This window comes from Halichoerus grypus, chromosome 1, assembly GCF_964656455.1.
Source record: "Halichoerus grypus chromosome 1, mHalGry1.hap1.1, whole genome shotgun sequence".
In the NCBI taxonomy this organism is placed as follows: domain Eukaryota; kingdom Metazoa; phylum Chordata; class Mammalia; order Carnivora; family Phocidae; genus Halichoerus; species Halichoerus grypus.
Window position 1 is genome coordinate 69208347 of NC_135712.1, and position 24596 is coordinate 69232942.

The window sequence follows — 24596 nt, forward strand, 5'->3', positions numbered from 1 at the left end:
ACAGACGCTTAATTATAGATGGCTACCAGAGGGCAGGGGGTGGAAGAACTGGTTAAATAAACGATGGGGATTGAGGAATGCACTTTGATGAGCACCAGGTGATGTATGGTGCTGTATACTGTATAACCAAAACTAGTATTAACTATGTTAGTTAACTAACTGGAATTAAAATAAAAACTTAAAAAAAAAAAGTGTCAAAGACCATAACTAGGCCAACTTGACCTAATTGACATTTATAAAATAACCCACCCAATAACTTCCAAAATACACATTCTTTTCAAGAGAGTATAAAACATGGACCAACTAACCATATACTGGGCCCTAAAACAAGTCTCAATGAATTTAAAAAGACTGAAATCATACACTGCACATTCTCTGACCACAATAATTAAATATCAATGACAAAAAGATACCTGGAAAACTTCAAAACATTAGAAGTTAAGCAAAAAACTTCTAATTAATTCATGGGTCAAAATGAAATCACAAAGGAAGTTAAGAGAAGTTTATAGCTCCAAATGTGTATATCAAAAATGAAGAATGGCCTGTAACAGTCATCTGGCCTCCCACTTTAAAAGCTAGGACTCATGGAACACTACATCAAAAACTAATGATGTAATGTATGGTGATTAACATAATAAAATAAAATAAAAATTTTTTAAAAGCTAGGAAAAGAGCAAATTAAAAACAAAGTAAGTAGAAGGAAGGAAATAATAAAGATGAGTTAAAGTTGAAATGCACAATAGTAACAATCAATAAAACCAAAACCTGATTCTTTGAAGAGACCAATAAAATTGATAAACCACTATCCAGACTAGTCAAGGAAAGGACAAACTACCACTATCAGGAATGAGAAAGAAAAAATCATTATAGATCCTTAGACAAAAAAAGAAATTTAAAAATTATGAAAAATTCTGTTCAATTAAACAAGAAGAAATGGATGAATTCCTTGAAAAATACAACTTATCAAAACGGATTCAAGAAAAAAATTTAAATGGGCGCCTGGGTGGCTCAGTTGGTTAAGCGACTGCCTTCGGCTCAGGTCATGATCCTGGAGTCCCTGGATCTAGTCCCGCATCGGGCTCCCTGCTCAGCAGGGAGTCTGCTTCTCCCTCTGACCCTCCCCCCTCTCATGTACTCGCTCTCTCTCATTCTCTCTCAAATAAATAAATAAAATCTTTAAAAAAAAAAAAAAAAAAATTTAAAAATCTGAGAAACCTGAAATATGTTTTAAAAATTGAACTTGGGGGGCGCCTGGGTGGCTCAGTCAGTTAAGCGACTGCCTTCGGCTCAGGCCATGATCCCGGGGTTCTGGGATCGAGCCCCGCATTGGGCTCCCTGCTCGGCAGGAGGCCTGCTTCTCCCTCTTCCACTCCCCCTGCTTGTGTTCCCTCTCTCGCTGTCAAATAAATAAATAAAATCTTTAAAATATATATATATAAAAATAAATAAAAATTGAACTTGGAATTTAAAACTTCTCACAAAGAAAACACAGTCCCAGGTTAGCTTTAGTAGTAAAGCCTAACAAATACGTAAAGTAGAGATGTACAAATCTTACACAAACTCTTTCAGAAAATGCAGTAGGAAATATTTCCTAACTCATTTATGAGGCTAGTACATCTAAAACAAAGATATGCAAGAAAACTAATATCCCTCATAAATGTACACTTAAAAATTATTTTAAAAAGTTAGTGAACTGAATCTAGCAATGTATAAAAAGGATGACACATCATGACCAAGTGCAGTTTATCCCAGGAATATGAGGATGGTTTAATACTTGAAAATCAATCAACATCATTCACCATACTAAGATAATAAGGAGAAAAAAATCATTATCACTTAATAGACACAGAAAAAGCATTTGAAGTTACAAATTCATTTATTCAAAAAAGTCTCAGCAAATTAGAACGAAAATTTCTTCAACGTAATGAAGATCATCTATAAAAAATCTACAGCTAAAATAATTCTTAATGGTGAAAAACTAAATGAGTCCCCTAAAGATCAGGAACACAGCAAAGATGTCTACTCTTACCACCTCTATTCATCATTGTACTGAAGGCCCCAGTCAATACAATAAGACAAGAAAAAGAAGAGATATATACCGTGGGGGGTGGGGGCATGGGGGCAGGGAGAGATATATACTGGAAAGGAAAATGTAAAATGCATGAACAATATGATCAGACAATATGACTGTGAATAAACTTAAGGAATCGACAAAATAACTACTAGAACTTATATGTACATATAACAGAGGACACATGGTCAATATAAAAAGAATGAACTACATTTCTATATACTAGTCATGAACAATTAAACATTGAAATTTTTCAAAATACCATTTACAATTACATCCAAAACACGAAATACTTAGGGATAAACTTAAAATATTTCCAATAATTCTACACTGAAAAGAACAAGGCTAAGATAAATTATAGAAAACCTACACAAATATAGCAATATATCATGTTCATGGATTAGAAGCCACTATTGTTTAGATGTTGATTTTTATCAAGTCAATATGTAGAACTAATATAATTCCAATAAAATCCCAGCTGGTTCTCTTTATAAAAACTGAAAGGCTGATTCTGTATTTTATATGAAAATACAAACAACCTCAAATGGTCACAACAGTCTTGCAAGAAAAATAACAAAATCGGAAGACCGTATTACCTGACTTCAAGATTTACTATACAAGATTCAGCAATCAAGACAGTGTAATACTGATGCAAAGACAGACACTAGCTCAATCAAATAAAATGAGAACCCAAGAGAAATGGCTTAACTTGTATAAAGAAGTACCCAAAAGAAATGAAAAAAGACTTGTACAAGAATGTTCATAGCTCATAGCAGGTTTATCCATAAAGGTTGAAAACTAGAGGTAACATGACCGTAAAAGGGGAAATGAATAAACAGATTTTAGGACAATAACACAACAGAATATTAACCAACAACAAAAAGGAATGAACTACTTATGTATACATTCAACCAATATGGATAAACCAAAAACATTGTGCTAAGCAAAAGAAGCCCCACACAAGAGTTACATATGATTCTATTTACATAAAGTTCTCAAAGGGACTGATCAGGAAGAAACACATAGAAACCTTCTAGGATGACAGAAATATTCTGTATCTTGATGGGTTGTGGGTTATACAAGTCTATGCAGTTGTCTAAACTCTGAACTTTAAACTTAGCATCTGAGAGCATTCACTTTACACATACACATACATTTTCCTCAAAAAAAAAATAAAATATATATATATATACACACACACACAAACGTTTTTTTCACTCAAAAAATATTTGACTGCCTACTACAGCCCAGGTATTGAGAACACAAAGATTGAAGGCAGGATCCGGAAAAGGGACCTGATAGTCTTGTAAGCAAAAAAATGCAAAATGTTAGTTATCACAATGAAAATCAAACAAGAGAAATCTTTTCAGCTGAGAAGTAAAAACAAGTAGATTGCCAATCAAAGAATATTACAAGTATATAGAACATATACAGAAGTAATAGAAAAAATCATAGTGGAGCTGGGCAAATAAAGTAATATGATACACTTCATGTATAAACGGGGGAGGGAAGCTGTTGAACTACTGTCTAAGGGGTTGTTAGAAGAGATCTGATTTTGATTATGTAGGCTCTTTCTGCCTCTGCATTAGGCTGTATTTTAGCTGTTTAGCAACAGGAACCTCTGAAGAAGTTTTCGTAGGGGAGTGAGAAATATAAAACTCATTCAGAAAGATCACTATAGAAACTATATGAAATATAGATTGGACAAGTCAATCTATATTTATAGGACAGTCAGTCCTATTAAAAAGGCTAATGCAATCTATAGACCACTTCATCAAGAGGAAAACACGCAATCTTCTCAAGCTCACATGGAGCACTCACAGACCACTTTCAGAGCCATAAAACACACCTTAACAAATTTGAAAGAACAGAAATTATATGATATATGCTCTCAGACTACAACAGAATTAATCTGGAAATTAATGACAGGAAAATAGCTGCAAGATCGCCAAACACTTGGAGATTAAACAACACACTTCTAAATAACATGTGGATCAAAGAAGAAATCTAAGGAGAAATTAAAAGATATACTGAATTGAATGAAAATAAAAATATAATTTATCAAAATCTGTGGGATCCAGTAAAAGCAGTGCTTAGAGGAAAATTTATAGTATCGAATGCATATATTAGAAAAGATCTAAAATCAATCATCTAATCTTCCCCCTTAGAAAACTAGAAAATTAATCCAAAATAACAGAAGAAATCATAAAAATTAGAGCAGAAATCAGTGAAATTGAAAACTAGAAATCAACAGAGAAAATCAAAAGTTGACTCTTTTCAAATAGCAGTAAAATCAGTAAGCCTCTACTGGGGTCTGGAGAAAAACAGAGAATTGTTGTCCAATAGGCATAGAGATTCAGTTTTGAAAGATGAAACAGTTCTAGAGACCTGCTGAACAACAATGGACATTAAAAGGATAACAAAGGAATATTATGAACAACTCTAGGCCCACAAATTTGATAATCTAGATGAAATGGGACCAATTCCTTAAAAGACACAATCTGTAAAAACTCACACAAAAGAAATAAACAATCTGAACAGGCCTACATCTATTAAGGAAATTGAGTCAGTAATTAATAACCTTCCAAAAAATAAAGTACCAGACCATAAGTACTCACTGGTGAATTCTATCATACATTTATGGAAGAAATTATACCAATTCTCTACAATCTCTTCCAGAAGTCAGAAGCAGAGGAATACTCCTAGATCATTCTATGAGACCAGGATTACTCTAATATCAAAATCAGATATGAAGGTATTACAAGAAAACTAGACCAATATATATCATGAACATAGATACAAAAGTCCTCAACAACTTATTAGCAAATTGAATCCAACGATATATAGTAAGAATTATACACCACAACCAAGTGGGATGTATTGTAGGTATATAAGGGTGGTTCACCATTCAAAAATCAATTATTATAATCCATCACATGAACAGGCTAAAAAAAGACAAGGCTATTGCAATGGGCTAGGTAAAAGTTGGTGAGCACATGTATTAGAACACAACTATAAGTATTATTCATTCATTCACACAATGTGCCAATACCGGGGATACAATGGAACGTAAGACAAAATTCATGCTCTCATAGAGCCTATAATCTATCAGAGAGACAGACACTGAACAAGTAACCACAAGTCCCTATTGTAGGAACTCAACCTGGACTAAATAGAAGGGGAAGGCTGATAATGATGAACCACTAACTAGATAAAAAACAGGGAGGGGGTATGGCTGAGGGGAATATTATAACCAGGATATACGAAGGTTCTGAAGCAAAGAAAAAGCACAGTATATTAGATATACTGAAAGAAATCCAGGTTTAATATCACAGAAAGAATAGAAGAAGATTACACTATGGTTATGATTTTGCTGGTCATCAGGTAAAAATAAAAACACAAGAAGGCAAAAAAGTTATGGATGCCTACAAAAGAATACTTTAGGTGATTAAACCACGACATCTAAGATAAACAGGAAAAATTAAAGAGCTGATACACCTTTTAAAAAGACAGTGAAAAAAATACAGGCACCAGGAATTGCCAAGTTACAGAATTTGAAGGAAAAATCCCTCAAAAGTGTCTGATCTTTTTCTAGTTATGCTCAAGAGTCAATCTTTCTACTCCTCAAGGAAACCCAGAAGTTAAAACAAAATCTTTAAAACTGAAGCACTTAAAATTTAATACACAGTAATCCTGACAGAGAAATAAATTTTATCCTGGAAAAGATAAGTTTCCAAAATGTATATAATACAAAAACTTAATTTTGCTTTTTCAAATGTGATTTCTGTCAACATTCAGCATATCAATTCAAGAACACCCATTTGAACTATTTAAGCCTTTAAACAATTTCTGAAATTTCCTCAATGACTTGAAGTATTACTTAACACAAAATTATGTTTCTAACTGTAAGTTATATTAATCTTTAAAGGAATTACTTACAGGGACATTAAGTGCATACTGTAGTCCTTGAGGAAGTCTTTCATGTGTTTCCATCTGCTCTTCATCATTTTTTACTGTCTCCTCATGGACCATGAGTTCATCATGTGATATCATATCCTGTTGTCTCATTTCACTTTCTTGTAACACTTCATCTGCAGCAAGGATCTCCTGGTGAGGCATACTCCGGTCTTGAAGTACCGACTCCTGCAGTTCCCCAGACACGGTAGACTGGCCAGACACTCCACCCATTACAACCATTGCCCTGGAAGACTGCATTTCGTCTATGCCGCCACATTTAAGAAATAATCCTTCCAGTTTGTCGTCAATGTTCATGCTTAAGTATAACTGCCTAGAAAGACCAAGTTTGGCAACAAAGCATAATGAATTAGTTTTATATGTCTACTTGATACTTTTTAAAATTTCAATTATGAAAGGTACACACTTTAACAGAAAAATTTTATTCATGTAATTCATTATCATCTCCAATTTTAAAATTACCAAGTAAGTTTCCAAAGGCTGGTAGAGTAAAATACAAATTTTCATCTTTGGCATTAAGGCATAAAATCTTAATCTATTTCATTATGAAAAATGAGTATGAGATAAAGCAAACTGGGGGAAAGTATTTGTAACAAAGGATTCATATCTTTTAATATATTAAAATGTCTTAAAAATAAAAAAGGTGCATTCATTAAGAAATAAATTGACAAACCACTATCAGGCAAATCACTACATATATAAAGTATATAAAATGAATAGTCACTTACAGTAGTAATCAAAGAAATGAGCATTAAAACAGAGCTACTATATTTCATCCACCAAACTGGTATGACTCTTTAAAAAAAAAAATACGTCCAATGTTGAGGTAGGTTAAAAAAAAAAAAAAAAAGACACTCATTTACTAACAATAGGAAAATAAATTAGCTCAATTATTTTCAAAGGTAATCTGGTACTATGTATCAAAAGCCATAAAAATGCACATATTCTTTGAACTGGTGATTATACTTTAAGAAACCTATCCCGATGAAACAAAATGCATAGAAAGTTATATATAAAAAATCACTAGAGTAAAGTTTACATTAACAAAAAAATGGTAATACACTATGTATTCAATAAAACAAAGCTGGTTAAAATATATTCATACATATGTTTTAAACTATACTGATGGCTGTACAACTCAGTAAATTTACTAAAAATCCCTGAATTGAACACTGAAAATGGGTGAATTTTATTATATGTAAATTATATCTCACAGTTTTTCTTAAAAATAAAATCAGAATAAAGGCTACCCTGTGGGGGCTGCTGCTTATAACAGGTATGAAATGGGAGGTGTCCGGGTGCTGGCAGTGTTTTTTCTTGAGTGGAATGCTGACTGCACAGGTGTACTCACTTTGTAAAGTTTTCAAGTTGTTTATCTGCAATATGTGCATGTTTCTGTCAGTTATTATACTTCAATAAGCTTGTTGGAAGCTCAAAAAAGAATGTATGCAGTAATAAAAATATTCTTGAAAAGTATCTGAAAATGTGGGGGAATATCCCAATATATTAAAGGAAATGTGTGTCTGAATGTACAGATTTCTAAAATGCTAACAATATTAACATTACCACTGGGTGTTTAAACTGTATTTCTCCATATTTACATTTATCTCTAATTTGAAAACTTACTATAATGAAATTTTATTTTTTACACGTTTTTAAATGCGTTAAAATGAAATAAAAGTGAAACTTCCATTACTAATATAATCTTAAATAACAGCACATGATTAAATTTAATAGGTTGTAAGAACTACATGCTATCAAATAATTACATTACCTTATTTACTCCATTATTTAGAAAAGACAGGCAATATTAAATCTGCCCTTCTAACTTTGATTGTTATAAATTCAAATTCCACTGTGTTACTCTAGGAACTAACATAACAATCATGAAATCAAAGAAATTTCATCTCAAAGAGGGTGAAAGCACTTGTACAAAGTTTTTCAAAATAGATTTCTACTGTCAGACTGTGTAGAATTAACATACATAACCTACCCAAAGGGAAGGGTCCACAAGTAGTAAATGCATTAACTATGTTTCAGTTTGGTTACCTCTTTCCCAAATCAATCAGGTAGGTAAAATAAATGATCAGTTACATTCAAACAAACAAACTACCGAAATTTAAATACTCTTTCATTTACTAAGGTTATCATTTACTGAGAAACTTGTACTTAAATGAACAGTTCAAAAAAACACAAACAGCAAAGTTAAAAAACACAAAAAATATAATTCATACTTGCTAATCTTATCTTCCCTGGTACCAGGTATTATCAGTCTAGAACACAAAACAAAGGACCCAGAATCGGATTTTACTTTTCAAAATCTTTAGTAGCAAACTTGGATCAAGCCCCACCCACATCAGGCTCTCTGCTCAGTGGAGAGTCTGCTTCTCCCTCTGCGCCCCCCCTCCCCCGCTCATGCTTGCTCTCTCTCTCTCTCACAAATAAATACATAAAATCTTTTTTAAAAATCTATAGGACAAAGATTCTAAATAAATCACCAAATAACTGTTCTCTTCTAATATTCTATTTATCACATTTCTTAGAAAATCAACTATCCCACAAGTAAGTGAGACCGAAGTCTTACAGGGCTAAAATTTGCTTATTCTGGCCATTTCTTTGGAGGTTCATACCAAATCAATTATATTCTTCTATTTACTGTTTTCTTAAAGAATGTGGAAAGCCCCTAATTTAAAAGGGAATTATGTCTACACAAAGCCATCCTTTATTGCAATTTTTCATTGCTGCTACAGCTGCTACTGTTATATCGTTATTAAAAACAAAACACAAAAAACTGGGGAGCTTTTAAAGAACACGGGAGATGTAGAAGAAGTCATTAAAAGGGCAACTTAAAGAAACTGACCTAGGACAAAACTTAAAGAAAAAGTAGCCAAAGTTGAAGCTGACTTGTTAACCCAACACAGGGTCTACATTTCCCTAAAGCAATGGTCCCCAACTCCACTGTTTTTGATCATGCATCTCATCATTTTTTTAAAATAGTATATCCTAATATATGCATACGATTTAAAACTATACCTCTAAAATACTGTTAACATAAAATGTACATATGAAAACAAACATTAAAATATAATTTTTACTAACCTTATCCCTAACATGAGGCTAAAACAGTAAGTACTGAGAAAGTCAAAATATTCTAGGGATAGAGACTGTTTTGGAAAAAAGGTAGGCTTACATTAAGTGCCAGGGTGAGGGACTTGGAACAGGAAGTTAACACATCTCAATACATACGGAGTAAATGGAAAAGGAAGTGGAAAGCCTAAATGTAAGACAAATATGACCTCTTTGAAAATTTGCTTGAAAACAGGCCATAGACACAGAAAAAGGAATCTCTCTTCCTTTTTTTAGGTATGGTTTTATTCCTATGACCCCAAATTAATCCATACATTTTGAGTTACTGGCTAGCCGAGAAATTGTTTTGAGACAACTTCCCTGAAATACCAGAAAATACCAAGATATAGATTTCAGTATCTGTGAACACTGCTCTGACAAGGGTTTAAAGCAAGCCTTGGAAATATCAAAATGAAAACTGCATGCACCCTTGACCCAGCAACCTCACTGCTAAGAATATACACAATCCTATAAAGTAATTCCTTAAAATTAACCAAAGATGTATGTACAAGGATGTCTGGTACAATCCTTTAGTGGGAAAAGACTGGAAACAACCTAAGCATCCACTGATAGAAGACTTGTTCAATTAATTATGATTCAACCATACAATGGAATACAGTCATTAAAAGGAATGAGGCCGCTGTATGTGCCAGGTGAAAAGTTCTCCAAGATACATTACGTGAAAAAAATCAAGAAGAAGATACATAGACAAATAAAGTGAGCCATACTTGTATCATACATCTCAACAAGTAACAGGGCAGAGTAAGCTGGACAAGAAATTAGATAAGGTTCTCAAACAATAAAATTAATTTCACCAAGCCTATAGTAAAAGGAAAAAGGACAAAGTTACACGAAAAATGATAAGGAAAGACCATTTTTTATTGTCCTTGAAACTCTCTTAACATGCACTTATCATCTTTAACTTTCCCCCTTCTAACTCCTGCATGGTCTCAGTCAAAGCTCCCATGTGTTTCACAGCACATTCAACAGCCCGAATACAACAAAAGGTCCTATGCTCAAGAGTTAACATAGGCTACTTCCCTTCTCTAATTTCAGTTATTTCCAAGGAGGATCAGCCAGGAGTAAAGAAAGGAAACTGATGTAATCAATCCATGTTAAAATGTGAATAGTTAGGGAAGCCTGGGTGACTCAGTCAGTTAAGCGGCGGCCTTCGGCCCAGGTCAGGATCCCAAGGTCCTGGGATCAAGTCTCACAATGGGCTCCTTGCTCAGCAGGGAGCCTGCTTCTCCCTCTCCCTCTGCTTGTGCTCTGTCAAATAAATAAAATCTTTAAAAAAATAAAATAAAATGCAAATAGTTAAATGTCTCTTCCTGCTAAACTGTCAAAAAGCCAACTAATGCTTTTTGACCCAAACATCTATACAATTAATGGAAATTCAGGTGTTAGGGATATTACACAGCAGAGAGGAAGAAAGAAATAATGGTTCCTTTAAATCATGTCACTTACATGAGAGCCTGCTTTAGAAGAAAAAAAGAAATAAACAATTAATTTGTGTTCCCAGTAGCCTCTGTCCAACTGGGGAAAAAGAAGGGCTGGGTGGAGTAATAAGCAACCAGTCACCCTGAGTTCCTTATGACAACACATTCTTTTGTAAGGGACCCTGGACAGCTGACAAAGAGTTTAAAACATCACAGCTGTTAAGAGCTGAGACAAGATGGACAATGATGTCCTAGGGCTAATTCAGCTAAAGGGATAGCTCTCTTTCTTCTGAAATTTAGAGTTACCCAGAACACAAATCATTAAAAACTAGAACATAGCAAAAGAGTGAAAAGAAGGAAGAGGCCAGCCCACCTCGGGGCAATTTCTCCTAAATCTCCCTTTAGCAGATTACTTCAAACTGCATTCTTTTCCCCCTTTCCAAGCTTTATTCTTCCCTCATCTCCATCTCTCTCTGTCAAAAAAGCTGACAGGTACAGCAACAGGGATATTTAGGGGGCCACAATACAGTTTCCTGCTCCATTCAATGATTCCCACACACTTCTTACCAGCCTTTCCTACTGAAAAATGTTTGGTTCAGCTGTGTAAAAGTAATTCAAATTGTGGCCAATTAGGTAACCCCTAGTCATTTAAGCCTAATGGCAATGCTCTACTCAAAGAGAACATAAATTATTAGCCATCACTTTCTCCTGTCTTCCAGAAGGGACAGCTGACTCTCCTTGTCATCACCTTCTAATTTAATGCTTCTAATCAACTGTGTGCAAGCAATTAAAAAGTAAGCTTTATAGATTTATAAGATGAAATGGAGTAAATAAGCTTTGAGTCAGGGTTTTCAATAAGGAATTAAACACATGCGCTTTTAATACAAGCATTTGTGTTAATTATTTCTAAACTGAGGGGACTGTTTGGGCTTGCTTTCAGAAGACAAAGTTGACAGAAGCATAACATATGGACAAGCTGGCCACCACTACTCATTTTTAATCAACTCTGCAAGGCACTTAAAGTGCCTACTGATTTTTTTAAGGGAGTTCTATGCAATTAATAAGGAAAATATCTTTCCGAATTTATTAATAGGTTTGGGTCTATATTATAAAGTTCAGAGATTATCATAACCTGGAAAGGAAGAACAACTAATATGTGTTGAGGATCTACTAGCTGTAAGACACTGCTGGGTACATTTATATATGTTACATCACTTAACCCGTATAGTAACGCTCAAGACAATAACAGTATATCCCCATTTAACAGATAAAGAAACTGGGGTTTACCCCAAGTCATAGCTATGAGGTACACTAGGAGGGATTTCAAAACGGGCTTAGCTGGTTTAGTGCACTTTTTGCCTCACTATACTAAACCTTCCCATCTTGAAAAAGGATCTGAACACATTAAGAACTCACAGAACTCCTCCTCTTCTCACTCACCTACTCTGAGGCCACTCTGTCACCACTGCTTGGCTTGGTAAAGCAATCCAAGTCTCCTTAGCTGGCTACTCCCACCACATGGTACCACAGGAGAACTCTGTGACACAAAATCCCCTTTTCTCCTTTGGAAGGAATGGACACTTCCTACATTTGCTATTTTCCCACTTCCACCCATTACTCACACCTTAGTAAATTTCTGTCATTCTTTTTTTCATAGGCTTACATACACGGTCTTAATCCTTCCATTCTTTCTTCAAACCTTTACCAAGTTACTTCAGGAAACTCCCTTCCTCTTTTACCTCACCATTTTCACTTGGAAATCAAACAAAATAATCCTAAATGTGGCTAATATAGGAGTGGTTCTAAAGATATACCTGTATCAAAGAAAAGAGGGTTGTACATTTTAAGGTGAAAACAGATCTGGAAGACTTCTGCTGTAATCCTCTAAAATTTTTGAAAGCACCTAGTTCCCCTTCAGAACGTACACAAATATTCATCTGCCACTTTATCACCTTTAATTAAATCTTGCATTCAAACATGAAAGAAATATTTCTCACTTACAGATACTGCTTTTCTGTTTTATTTATTTAGTTTGGTTGTATATTATTTTCCACCAACTTTTATTGAACAATGTAGAGCTTCCAACATTATGAGTCAAAACAGATTATAGTGGGCAAGCTTAAGAATTAAACATCATTCTTTTCTATAAAAAGAATAATTTCCAACTCAAAATATTCTCCCAAATCAACAATACCCTGCCTTGTACCAGAACCCATTCAACCTATAAACCTCACCTGAATGTAGAAGAAAAGTACTCAAAGGAACCTATTCTGAAACAGAAAAGCTAGGTTTTACAAATTACTTCTGACCCAAAGCATTTTCAGCAAACTCCTTGTTGTCTGGAGGATGCCAGTTATATTAATTTGGATATTAACACTTCTAACCCATGTACAAGTCAGTGAGAAATTACACCTTAAAAAATATCAGCATTGGAAACACAGATATCAGTCAGCCTCAAAATCAACTGGTTAGACAAAGCAAACCATGATCAATATGGAATTAACAATTTGCCACTGGTAATTCTTAAGAAGTTTCCTATTCTCTTTCATCCTTCAAAAGAATAGTTTTATCTATGCAAACAATGCTTCATCGCTAATTTAAAAACAAAGTCTACTTCTTGTCTAGACATATTCCACATTCAGAAACTCCTTCAGATATACCGTTGTATAACTACCATTTTGCACCTATAAAGTATATCTTGTAAACTACGCTCCTTGATGATTTTTAAATTACTACTAATTCAAAACATTCCAACAGGAGCATCATTTATAATAATGGCAACTGGAAAAAATGGTCTTTCTGATCATTGCTAGCAACAATTAAAGACATTAAATAAGAGAAAGTATAGGCTAAGATCCATCATTTTATACAATATAACAAGAAAAACCTCTGACCCTTTTTTAACCACAGAAAATTTGTAAATATTAAGTCAAAATTAACAGGCATCTCTATATGCCTGCATCCCCCTCAAATAAAGCAGAATCTAAGCATATTCTGTATTCCAAATACTCAACACCAAAGTCTTCCAAAACAATGTGACAACAAGAAAATAGTGGTATCTATAAATATTAAAACATCAAATTTTTGGCCTCTCATACTGTTTAAGAAACAGCTGTAATTTATATTGAAAAAGGGGGAGGGGGATAAAAAAAAAAAGGTCCAAACAAAACAGAACCCTACATTCTGCTGGATCTAGTTGTTTCATACATCACATCTTATGCCAATATCAACAATTCAAACATTAATGTTAAAAATACTTATTCTGTTAGGAAACTATGAATTTTCTACAGTCTTGTATAATAAAAGGAGTATCAAAAACACTCCTTAAAACAAACTTCCCTGTACACTATGAACATTAAACACCTAAGTTATTTTTAGTATGTACTACAGAGTAACCAAAACTTGTTTCAGAACAGAGAACTGCTAACTATTAATATCAACATTTTTTAAACTTAGATAAATGCTCTCACTTTAATAATACAAACCCTATTTGTTCAGTACAGAACTAAGGATGTAATTTCACTTTCAATACCAAAAACACCTATAATGTCTTACACTATTCAGTAATAAAACTTAAGTCAACAGGACTACTATAAATGCTGTATACAAGTACATAAATTTATCAAAACTAACTGTTATTCAAGTCTCTTAAAAAGGGTACCAAGGTTAAAATATGTTGACATAAATTATGGTGGAAAATTGACAACTAGTTTCTAACCCTTTAATAAATTCTATAATAGAATATATAATATTTGATACTTGTTTCAAAATACAGTATTTACAACAGGACAAGAACCATAAAATACAATGTATGATGACATACTTTCCATCTAAAACGAACTATTTGAAGTGTATAATGTCCCTGAGATTAAGTTGTTCTGATCTTATCTAAACATTTAGAGTAACAGACTCTTTAGAATTAGAAGGAGCTAGTTACAGATCTTTTAGCTCTATGTGTATCTGGAAAGATCTTCCCATCCAAGACCCCCACCCAATTGTTTTAGAGTCTAAAATAATAGGGACGCCTGGGTGGCTCAGTCGTTAAGGGTCTGCCTTCGGCTCAGGTCATGATCCCAGAGTCCTGGGATCGAGCCCCCAGTCGGGCTCCCTGCTCAGTGGGAAGCCTGCTTCTCCCTCTCCCACTCCCTCTGCTTATGTTCCCTCTCTTGCTGTGTCTCTGTCAAATAAATAAATAAAATTTAAAAAAATAATAATAATAGACAAATCATTTCACCCTAATGGCAGTGAAACAAAATGAGGAATTATCTCAAGTCAATTCTAACTTCTAATACCTTATTCTATCTTATCAAGACCAGCAGTGTTTAGTCAAAAAAAAAAAAAGCAAGATGACTAGTTACAAAACTTGAACTGTCTCAGAATGCAAATAAGCACAATTTCCAAAGTATGTCCCAGGCCAAGAGTTAATGCCTTAGATAATAAAAATTGTATTTTAATGCTAATCCAAACTACTTAATGGAAAGTAAATCTGACACAAACCCTAATATAACAAACAACAAATTCCCCCTTCTCCCCCCACCAATCTGTTCTCTCCTTCTTGCCTAATAATAAAATATTAAGTGAGACACATGGCTACCTAGGTAAGACTCATTTCCCAGCCTCCTTTACAGCTGATTGTGGTCATGTGACAATGTTATAACCACTGGAATATAAGTAGAAATGATATACATAACTCCTCTTAAAGGGAAGGAAAATGTCCTTCCTTCTTCCTGTTGACAGACATAATGGTAACCATCTGGGACCACAAGGGAGAAGCCACCTGTTAAGAATAGCAGAGCAAAACAAAGACGTCCAGAGTATGATGATTCTAGAGCCTCTATAAAATCTCAAGACTGTTTACATGGACTTTTCAAATAATGTATTTCTACCTTTAAAGCCTCTGTCACCGTGGCCACGTCTATATTTTAACGAATATCTCTAATATAAATGATTAGGCAAACATACAGTACATACAAAGTACAGTAACTAGTACGTTTTTTTCATATTTTATAAATTATATGCCAAACACCATTAAATTTGATTAACAGGTTTAACTAGTTTTCCCACGTATGAAAACAGTTTCCATAGAAATTCTGAAAAATGTAACATGGGTTTGTATGTGTTAATGTAAGTGGGTGAAAAATACAATACCCTGCTGAAAAAAGGGTTAAAAGAGAAAAACATCTTCCCACTTAAATTTCACTTAAGATTACATAATAAGCTACCCATATTTTTCTGTGCTAAACTTAAAATATAAAATATTATTACTCCTCAGTTTTCTCTTAACACTGTTTTCTCAAGAAAAAAGATTAAAATCCTAAGTTCCTAACAGATATAAACATCAAAACATAAACTATAATACAAAAATCAACATGAAATTCTATCACCCAAAAATGGTTTCATATTTGAAAATATTACTTTATTCATAATTATGAAAAACAAGTGTTGACGTTACCTGAGACTAAGGTAAAAATGAAGACTTCAAGGAAGGGAATGCTGTAGAGTTGAAAAAGAAATCATGGTTGAGTTTCTACCTTTCGTAAGCTTCAGAGACCCTCAACACCACTTTAATCACTTATGCCATCCAAGTCCTACAAAAAAAAAAAAAGAAAAAGAAAAACACACAACAAAAACATTACTTATGAAGGGAAAAAATACTGTACAAATACAACATGGAAACTGGTATGAATAATGAAGTGATCATTCTTTGCAAATAAGAAGCTATGCCTGAATGACCAGTACAATGACTTGCTTTTAAGTCTGAAACCAGGAAGATAAAATAGTGGTAAGTAGTAACTATGAAATAACCTTGGCCTTATAAAAAATAATTTGCCTAGGGGCACCTGGGTCGCTCAGTCAGATGAGTGGCCAACTCTTGATTTCAGCTCAGGTCATGATCTCGGGGTCCTGGGATTGAGCCCTGCATCAGGCTCCACACTCAGCGAGGAATCTGCTTCTCTCTCCCTCTGCCCTTCCCCCCACTCATGCACACACCCATGCTCTCTTGCTCTCTAAATTAATCTTTAAAAAAAATTTTTTTAAAGAATAATTTGACTAAATCTGGAGTTTACAGCTTTAGAGATATGTGATGCTGAGGGAAATTCAGAGGGTTACAGACCTAAAAAGCTAGAAAAGAGAAAGCGAAGATTAAGAAACCACTTACTACTATTCATATCTGCTTTGCAAAGTCTATGAAGTGAAGAGGGAAGCAAACACAATACCAGGCCTTACAAATAACAAACAGAACTAGTCATGTACAGAATATGTATTTATTTACAATAAAAACAATTTCAGTTGTAAAAATCCCATTAAATACTTAGATATAGAATCTCAATCAGTCAGGTCACCTTTGACAGGAAAAGCTGACAATGAGTATAATCAACCATGAATCACAGGAAGACGGTATACCATATCCAAAAAACAAAAATAAAAATGAAGAACATAAGCTATACACAACAAATCTGTCTAACAGTATTTCTGAGCATAGTTAACAAACTCAAGAGTTTATGGAATTTCCTACCATAAGTCATTAAAAATATTAGATCCCTAGGGCACCTGGGTGGCTCAGTGGGTTAAGCATCCGACTCTTGATTTCAGCTCAGGACATGATCTCAGGGTCATGGTATCAAGCCCCATGTTGGGCTCCATGCTTAGAGCAGAGTCTGCTTGTCCCTGTCCCTCTGCTCCTCTCCCCACCTATGCTCTCTCTTACTCTCCCCCTCTCTCAAATAAAGGCCTAGTTTGCAACAATAAATTACAAGATTACAAAAAAATGAAAAATGTGATCTAAATATTAACAGAAAATAGCAGTCACTACAGTTTCCAGAGTATGCCCAGATGTTGGTTTAAGCAAACAAGATTTCAAAACATCTATTTCAGATATGTGAAAAGAACACATATTTTAAATTTTTTTAATTATGAAAATAATCAACAAATAACAGATTCTCAATAAATGTACAGAAATTACATAAAAGAACCACATTGGAAACTCTGAAGTTGAACAGTAACTAAAACAAAATATTTACTAGCAGGGCTCAATGACAGATTCAAAATGGCAGAAAATCAATGACCCTGAAGACTATCTACTGAAATTATCCAATCTAAAGAATAGAGAGGGGTGCCTGGGTGGCTCAGTCGTTAAGCGTGTGCCTTCAGCTCGGGTCATGATCCCAGGGTCCTGGGATCGAGCACCGCATCAGGCTCCCTGCTCAGCAGGAAGCCTGCTTCTCCCTCTCCCACTCCCCCTGCGTGTGTTCCCTCTCTCTCGTTGTCCCTCTGTCAAATAAATAAAATCTTAAAAAGAGAGAGAAAATAAGTTGAAGAAAATTGAACAGAGCCTTGGAGACCAATTTATTAACACTTCCGGAGTCCCAGAAGGAGAGGACAGAAAGGACAGGGAAAAAAATTTTTTTAATAAAATACCAGCCAAAACTTCCCATATTTTAGTAAAAAGGAATCAAATCTACAGGCCTTAGGAACTCAATGAATCTCAAGTAGGATAAATACAAAAAGGCCCACACTTAGACACATCATAGTCAAACTGGTGAAAGCAAACACAAAGAGAAAATAATGCAAGCACAAAGAGAAAAATCACTCAGCATGTGCAGGGACCCAACATGATTAACAGCTGACTTTCAGTCAGAAATAATAGAGGCCAGAAGACAGTGGAATGACATTCAAAGTGCTGAAAGAAAAAAGCTGTCAACCAAGAAGACAACAGAATTATCCTCCAATAATAAAGGCATAATAAAGAGTCTCAGACAAAAAAGGCTTAGAGACGTTTTTGCTAGCAAACCTGCCTAACAAGAAATACTAAAGGGGCGCCTGGGTGGCTCAGTTGGTTAAGCGACTGCCTTCGGCTCAGGTCATGATCCTGGAGTCCCGGGATCGAGTCCCGCATCAGGCTCCCTGCTTGGCAGGGAGTCTGCTTCTCCCTCTGACCCTCCTCCTTCTCATGCTCTCTGTCTCTCATTCTCTCTCTCTCTCAAATAAATAAATAAAATCTTTAAAAAAAAAAAAAAAAAAAAAAAGAAATACTAAAGGAAATCCATCAGGCTTTCAGCTTTTAGGAAAAGACAACAGATTCAAATACACAGGAAAAAAAGAAGAGCACCAGAAATAGAAAATATGTGAGTTAAACTAAAGGACTCTATATATTTTTCTCATTTCTTCTCTCAACATCTTTAAAAAACATAAGAATGAAGGCGACTTGGGTGGCTCAGTCTTTAAATGTCTGCCTTTGGCTCAGGTCATGATCCCAGGGTCCTGGGATCAAGCCCGCATCGGGCTCCCTGCTCAGCGGGAAGCCTGCTTCTCCCTCTCCCACTCCCCCTGCTTGTGTTCCCTCTCTTGCTGTCTCTCTCTCTGCCAAATAAATAAATAAAATCTTTAAAAAGAATAAATAAAAAATAAAAAACATAAATGCAGCTAAAATAGTACTTAGAAAGAAGTTTGTAATTTTATATATTTGGGAAAAAAATTCTCAAATCAGTAACATAGGCCTCCACTTAATAAAACAGAAAAAGAACAAACTAAACCCTAAAGTAAGCAGACAAAAGGGAATAATAAAGATCAGAGCAGAAGTTAATGAACTACAAAACAGAAAATTAGAGAAAAACCTGGTTCTTTTAAAACTGACAAACTTTTAGGCAAACTAAGAACAAAGAGAAAAAAGACAAATTACCAAAAAATAGGTATGAAAAAGGGGATGGTAACACTGACCCCACAAAAATTAAGAGTTCTACAACTGAAACTAATACAAGTTATATGTTAATTACACCTTAAAAAAAAATTTAAGAATTATAAAGGAAGAAACATCCTAACAAATTTATGCCAACAAATTACACAACTTTTATAAAATGGACAAATTCCTAAAAAGACATGTATTATCAAAACTGACTAAAGAGGAAATAGAAAAATCTGAATATAACAAATAAACAAACTGAATTAGTATTTTTTAATTTCCCACAAAGAAAAGAACAGGCCTAAATGGCTTCACTGATGAATTCCATCAAAAATTTAAAGAATACCAATCCTTCACAAACTCCTTCACAAAACAAGAGGAAGACAGTACATTCAGCAACTCAATCCATGAAGCCAGAGTTACTCTCATACCAAAGTCAAAGACATCACATGAAACTACTCAGCAATGTCTACAATTATAAAATTGTAAGGATACAAAAATCCTTACAAAATATTAGCAAACTGAATCTAGCAACATTTAAAAAGGTCTATACACCATGATTAAGTAGGATACATCCCATGGATGCAAAGGTGGTTTAACATCTGAAAATCAAATAAGGTAATACACTATATTATGAGACTACAGGACAAAAACCACATGGTTGTCTCAAGAGACACAGAAAAAAAGCATCTGAAAAAATTCAACACCTATTCACAATAAAAACTCTCAACAAGCTGGAAGAAAACTAATAAGCGAGTTCAGCAAGGTCACAAGAAATAAGTTCAGCAAGATCATAAAATATTAAATCAATAAACAAAAATCAATTTTATTTTTATAGTGAAATGACGTCTTTGTATTATGACTTCCTACCAAAAATTTGAACTGATTCAAATTTTCTTTCTTATCCCTCAGTAGAATTTCAAAATTTTCTTCAAGTAGCCTGTCCCCAGGCATTTTATATTTTGTTATTCTGAATGTATACTTTTTCTTACATAATATTAGTCCTAATGCCTATTGTTTGTATAAAAAAATTATTTGTGTATATTAATTTTATAACCAGTTCCTTTACTGAATTCTCTTAATACTATCAGTATACAAAGAGGCAAGCAGATGAACTGAACAGAAATTATTTCAGACACATGCCCTTCAAAAACATGGAAATTCCATATATGATAAATGTGGCATTTCAAATAGGTAGAAAAGAAATGCAACATTCAATAATTGGAATGGGGACAACCAGTTAGCCAGCCAGAAAAAAAAGTAAAGCTAGAGCTCTACATCTACTGTTTATACCAAATATATTCAACATACATCAAGATTTTAAGCAATTTAAACCATAAAAAGTAATAGAAAACCTGTATAACTCTTTTTCAAGTACCATAGTTCACTGAATCTAAAACTACCAATCTTAAGATACATGGCTATTTTATGGGTTACTAAGAAAGAAAATAATAATGTCAAACTATGACAAACCAGTGATTCATGTAATTCAAGATGTGACAACAGAGAGAAAAGAGTCTTATAACCAATGTCGAAGAGCTTTTAAACTTTACACAGAAACCCCCCCATCCCCAGCTATAAAGGAAAAGATCACTAAATTCAATCATAAAAAATTAAAACTTCTATAAAGGCAAAAACAAAATCAAAGGATAAGGAAAAAAAATCAGTGAAAATAATCTGCCTAACAAATGGCTAGGGGCTCAGTACATGACCAAAGAGATCACTGAAAATATACATATGGCCAATAATAGTGGAAAAATGCTCAAGCTCACTCATAATGAAATTTTGGAAAGCAATACTAAACAACAAAATGCTGAAAAATATTAAGAAGTTTGACATTAGCTCATGTTGTCACAGAGACAGAGATTCCCATTTTCCTAGACTACTGATACTGGGATAATCTTTTAGTTAGGCAATATATCTACCTAATTATTAAATGTACACACTCCTAGGCCCAACAATTTTTCCCTTACAAATTTATCCTGCAGATTTATTTTATTTTGTTTTGTTTTTTTGAGAGAGAGATCATGCACGCACAGGAATTGGGGGGGAAGGGCAGAGTGAGAGGGAGAGAATCTTAAGCAGACTTTACATGTGGAGCCGATGTAGGGTTCGATCTCATGACCCTGAGATCATGACCTGAGCCAGAATCTACAGTCAGATGCTTAACTGACTGACCCACCCACGCGCCCCTTATACTGCAGATATATTTAAAAATATATGCAAAGACATGCCCAAGATTATTCACCATATTACCACTTATTATAGCAAAAAAAACTAAAAACCTAAATATCCATAAATAAGTTAGTAGTTAATATAATTATGGTATATCCAAATACTGGAATACTACACAGAATGAAATGAGAAGGAATGATATGCAAAAATATAGAAGTTAACAACAAAAAAGACATGTTGCTAAGTAATATGTATGGTGTGATCTCATTTGTGTAAAGAATATGTAAATACAGGTATACATATGTCTGCATATATATAGAAAATGTCTGACAGGATACACACATACGCACAAATGTTAACCATGAATAGGAAAGGGGAGAGCCTTTTTTTTTAAACCTTTTAACATTCTCTACTGCCTAGTGCGTATCCTCTTGCAATAAACCTGGATAAGGAATGAGAAATGCTGAACATGACAATTACCAGAAAATATGGAAAAAGAAGGAAATCTTAAAATATGGCCACTATATTATTTTCACATCCTCATTTTTAAGGAATTCTCAAAACAAAATTTATGAAAAACTTTAGAATTTTTATGATCATTAACAACTGACATCAGAATATGTGCCATTAACAGATATGTAAATACCCTGAAAACTGTTAAATATTTAACTTTCTTTCACTTGTTTGAAGGATAAAAGCATAGACCTAACATATGTACTAACATAAGCCAAAAAGAAAGGAATCATCTATCTTCCTAAAATAAGGGAACTGGGGCCTAAAAGAGACACGCAAGTAATCTAGTTAAGTGAGAAAAGATCTACATCCTATAAAACTAGTAACATTAACTCTTTCAATGTAGGTATTCATTATCTCTATAGAGCAATACCATATATATATATATGGATATGTATAATTCATGCTTATATGTTAGTGGGCATAAAAGGAAAAGAGATCATCCAACAGATAAAAAGTACTATCCAACGGTTGTGGTCAGTGCATCAGTGCAGTTCATACACAAGTGCATGGGCATCTATCACAGGTAAAAATTAAAGACTGAGTAAAACAGTGTTGGATTACCTCTATAAAATATGTCAGGCAAATGTCCATCCTATCAGATTACTTGGCTCAATTTCCAAGCTCCCAATTCCTCCCCTCTATCTTATAAAAGTACAAAAATACAGGTTATCCCCCAAAAGAACCAGGATTAGACATGTTCTTAAAGTCAAGTAAAATAGTGATATCCAAATATGCCAAATCTAACAATATTCTCTCCATGGTAGATACTGTTGGATTAAATAAAATTAGTAATAAATGATATCCCAAGGAAATGAGGAGACACTAACTGGACTTTTTCTAATTTAATTTCTAGTTGAGGATTAAGATTTCTTTAAAATCTGGGCAATAACCCAGAATTACCTTCTTTAAAATCTGGGCAATAACCCAGAATCATCTTAAATAACTTAAAGAAAGTAGGGGTGGGTTGGTGGCTCAATCAGTTAAGCGTCTGACTCTTGATTTTGACTCAGGTCATGATCTCGGGGTCGTGCGACTGAGCCTTTCGTTGGGCTCTGCACTCATCGGGGAGTCTGCTTGAGATTCTCTCTCTCTCTCCCCCTCTCCCTTTGCCCCTCCCCCCACTTGTGCATGCTCTTTCTTTAAAATAAACAAATAAAATCTTTAAAAAATAAAAAACAAGAAAATAAACACAAAATGTGTTTCATTAAAATCTTATGTTGCTACTCTACATTATTCAGAGTATGATTTCCTGATGAAACCCCAAAGTAACATTTCCCTCAGCTCAAAAGTCTAACTACATTAATATAGTTTTTAAAAACATAAAAACATTAAGCATTTAAAAATTTCAAGGCAAAGGTATTTAATAATACTAGAACAGACTATATATATTTTTAAATGTTATGCTGTAATAAACCTTTTAACAGAGACTAGTATAGAAAGTTAATATCCTGCACTGATATTGCATTGATATTGGACACATACAATTTCTTTTATGTAACTGTAGTATTTTTTTCTGGCATATGAAATGGAGGTAATGAAGACTGAAAGCTGAAATTTTATTAGAAACAAAGAATAAGCCAAATATAATTTTTTATTCAGAAATAATAAAGCATTTATATAGCAGCCCTAACACATTTTTAGGGTTCAATAAATATGCAAATCAATAAAAGCTATAAATGAAAAGCAAAACAATTAAATAACTTTAAATCTTTAGAAAATAACCAATATATTAATTCAAAGTTGTATTTACATAATTTTATCTAGGGATCACAAACACTACAGCATTTTCTAGTCCCTCAGCCAGTCAGCTTTGTTGCTAAAATAGTTACAAACTAAAAACTCTATTTTAAAAATTTTATGTCTACTAAGCTCTTAATTGCCTGCCTCAAAGTTTTGTTTCCAAGAATTCAGAAGAGCATATATGCCACCTTCTCAATTATGTAAAACAATTTTTGAATATGTATTTGCCATAAAACTATACTATTGTGGTAGACATTATTAAAAACAAGTAGAGCAACACTGTATTTGCACTATACTGCTATTCACTTATCTATGTTCTTCATTCACTATGTTCAACTTTTAGAATTTCTAAAGCTATATTGTAAAGTTGAACAGAAAAAGCACAGCAAAGTCTATACACAGGAAATAAAAATGTCTTCAAATTATATATTTTAGGAGTCTTACAAAGTTGATTGGGTATATTTACTTCACAATCAAGACATTATTACATATGCCATCACAGAATATGATAAAATCTACAGACTGGACAAATGTTTTCGAAATGTTAATATTCTGTTGAAAACATTTTCACAAAAAGCCTACTCATCTTCTTGCATCACTTCTTATTGAAAGCCCTAAATTAAGGCTCTCATACATCAAAGAACATTAACTAGACATGTTAAAGGAGAATGAAACAAAAAAAACCAGTAAAGCAAGAAGGAAAAGGAAACATGACCACCCCCCCCCCCCACACACACCCGCATGCTTAAAATAATATAACCTCAAGGTCTAAATCTGTAAACAGAAATTTTGGAATATCATTCCCATCACAACCTTTCCTCTACCATGGAAACACAATTCCCTCTAACTCACCTGCCACAAAGTCTCTGTCTCT

The 24596-nt window shown here is 33.9% G+C and overlaps 1 protein-coding gene across 4 annotated transcripts in view; it reads right to left on the bottom strand.

The window, feature by feature from the left end:
- Positions 1-24596, bottom strand: part of ZNF148 (zinc finger protein 148) — a 124342-nt gene that overhangs the window by 70073 nt on the left and 29673 nt on the right. For all 4 annotated transcript variants that reach the window (XM_036071640.2, XM_036071637.2, XM_036071639.2 and 1 more), the window contains 2 exons: positions 16064-16199; positions 6011-6359 (listed from right to left, as the gene is read on the bottom strand). In XM_036071640.2, coding sequence (XP_035927533.1) covers positions 6011-6343 — 333 coding nt within the window. In that variant the 5' untranslated portion in view covers positions 6344-6359; positions 16064-16199. The remainder of the gene's footprint in view (positions 1-6010; positions 6360-16063; positions 16200-24596) is intronic.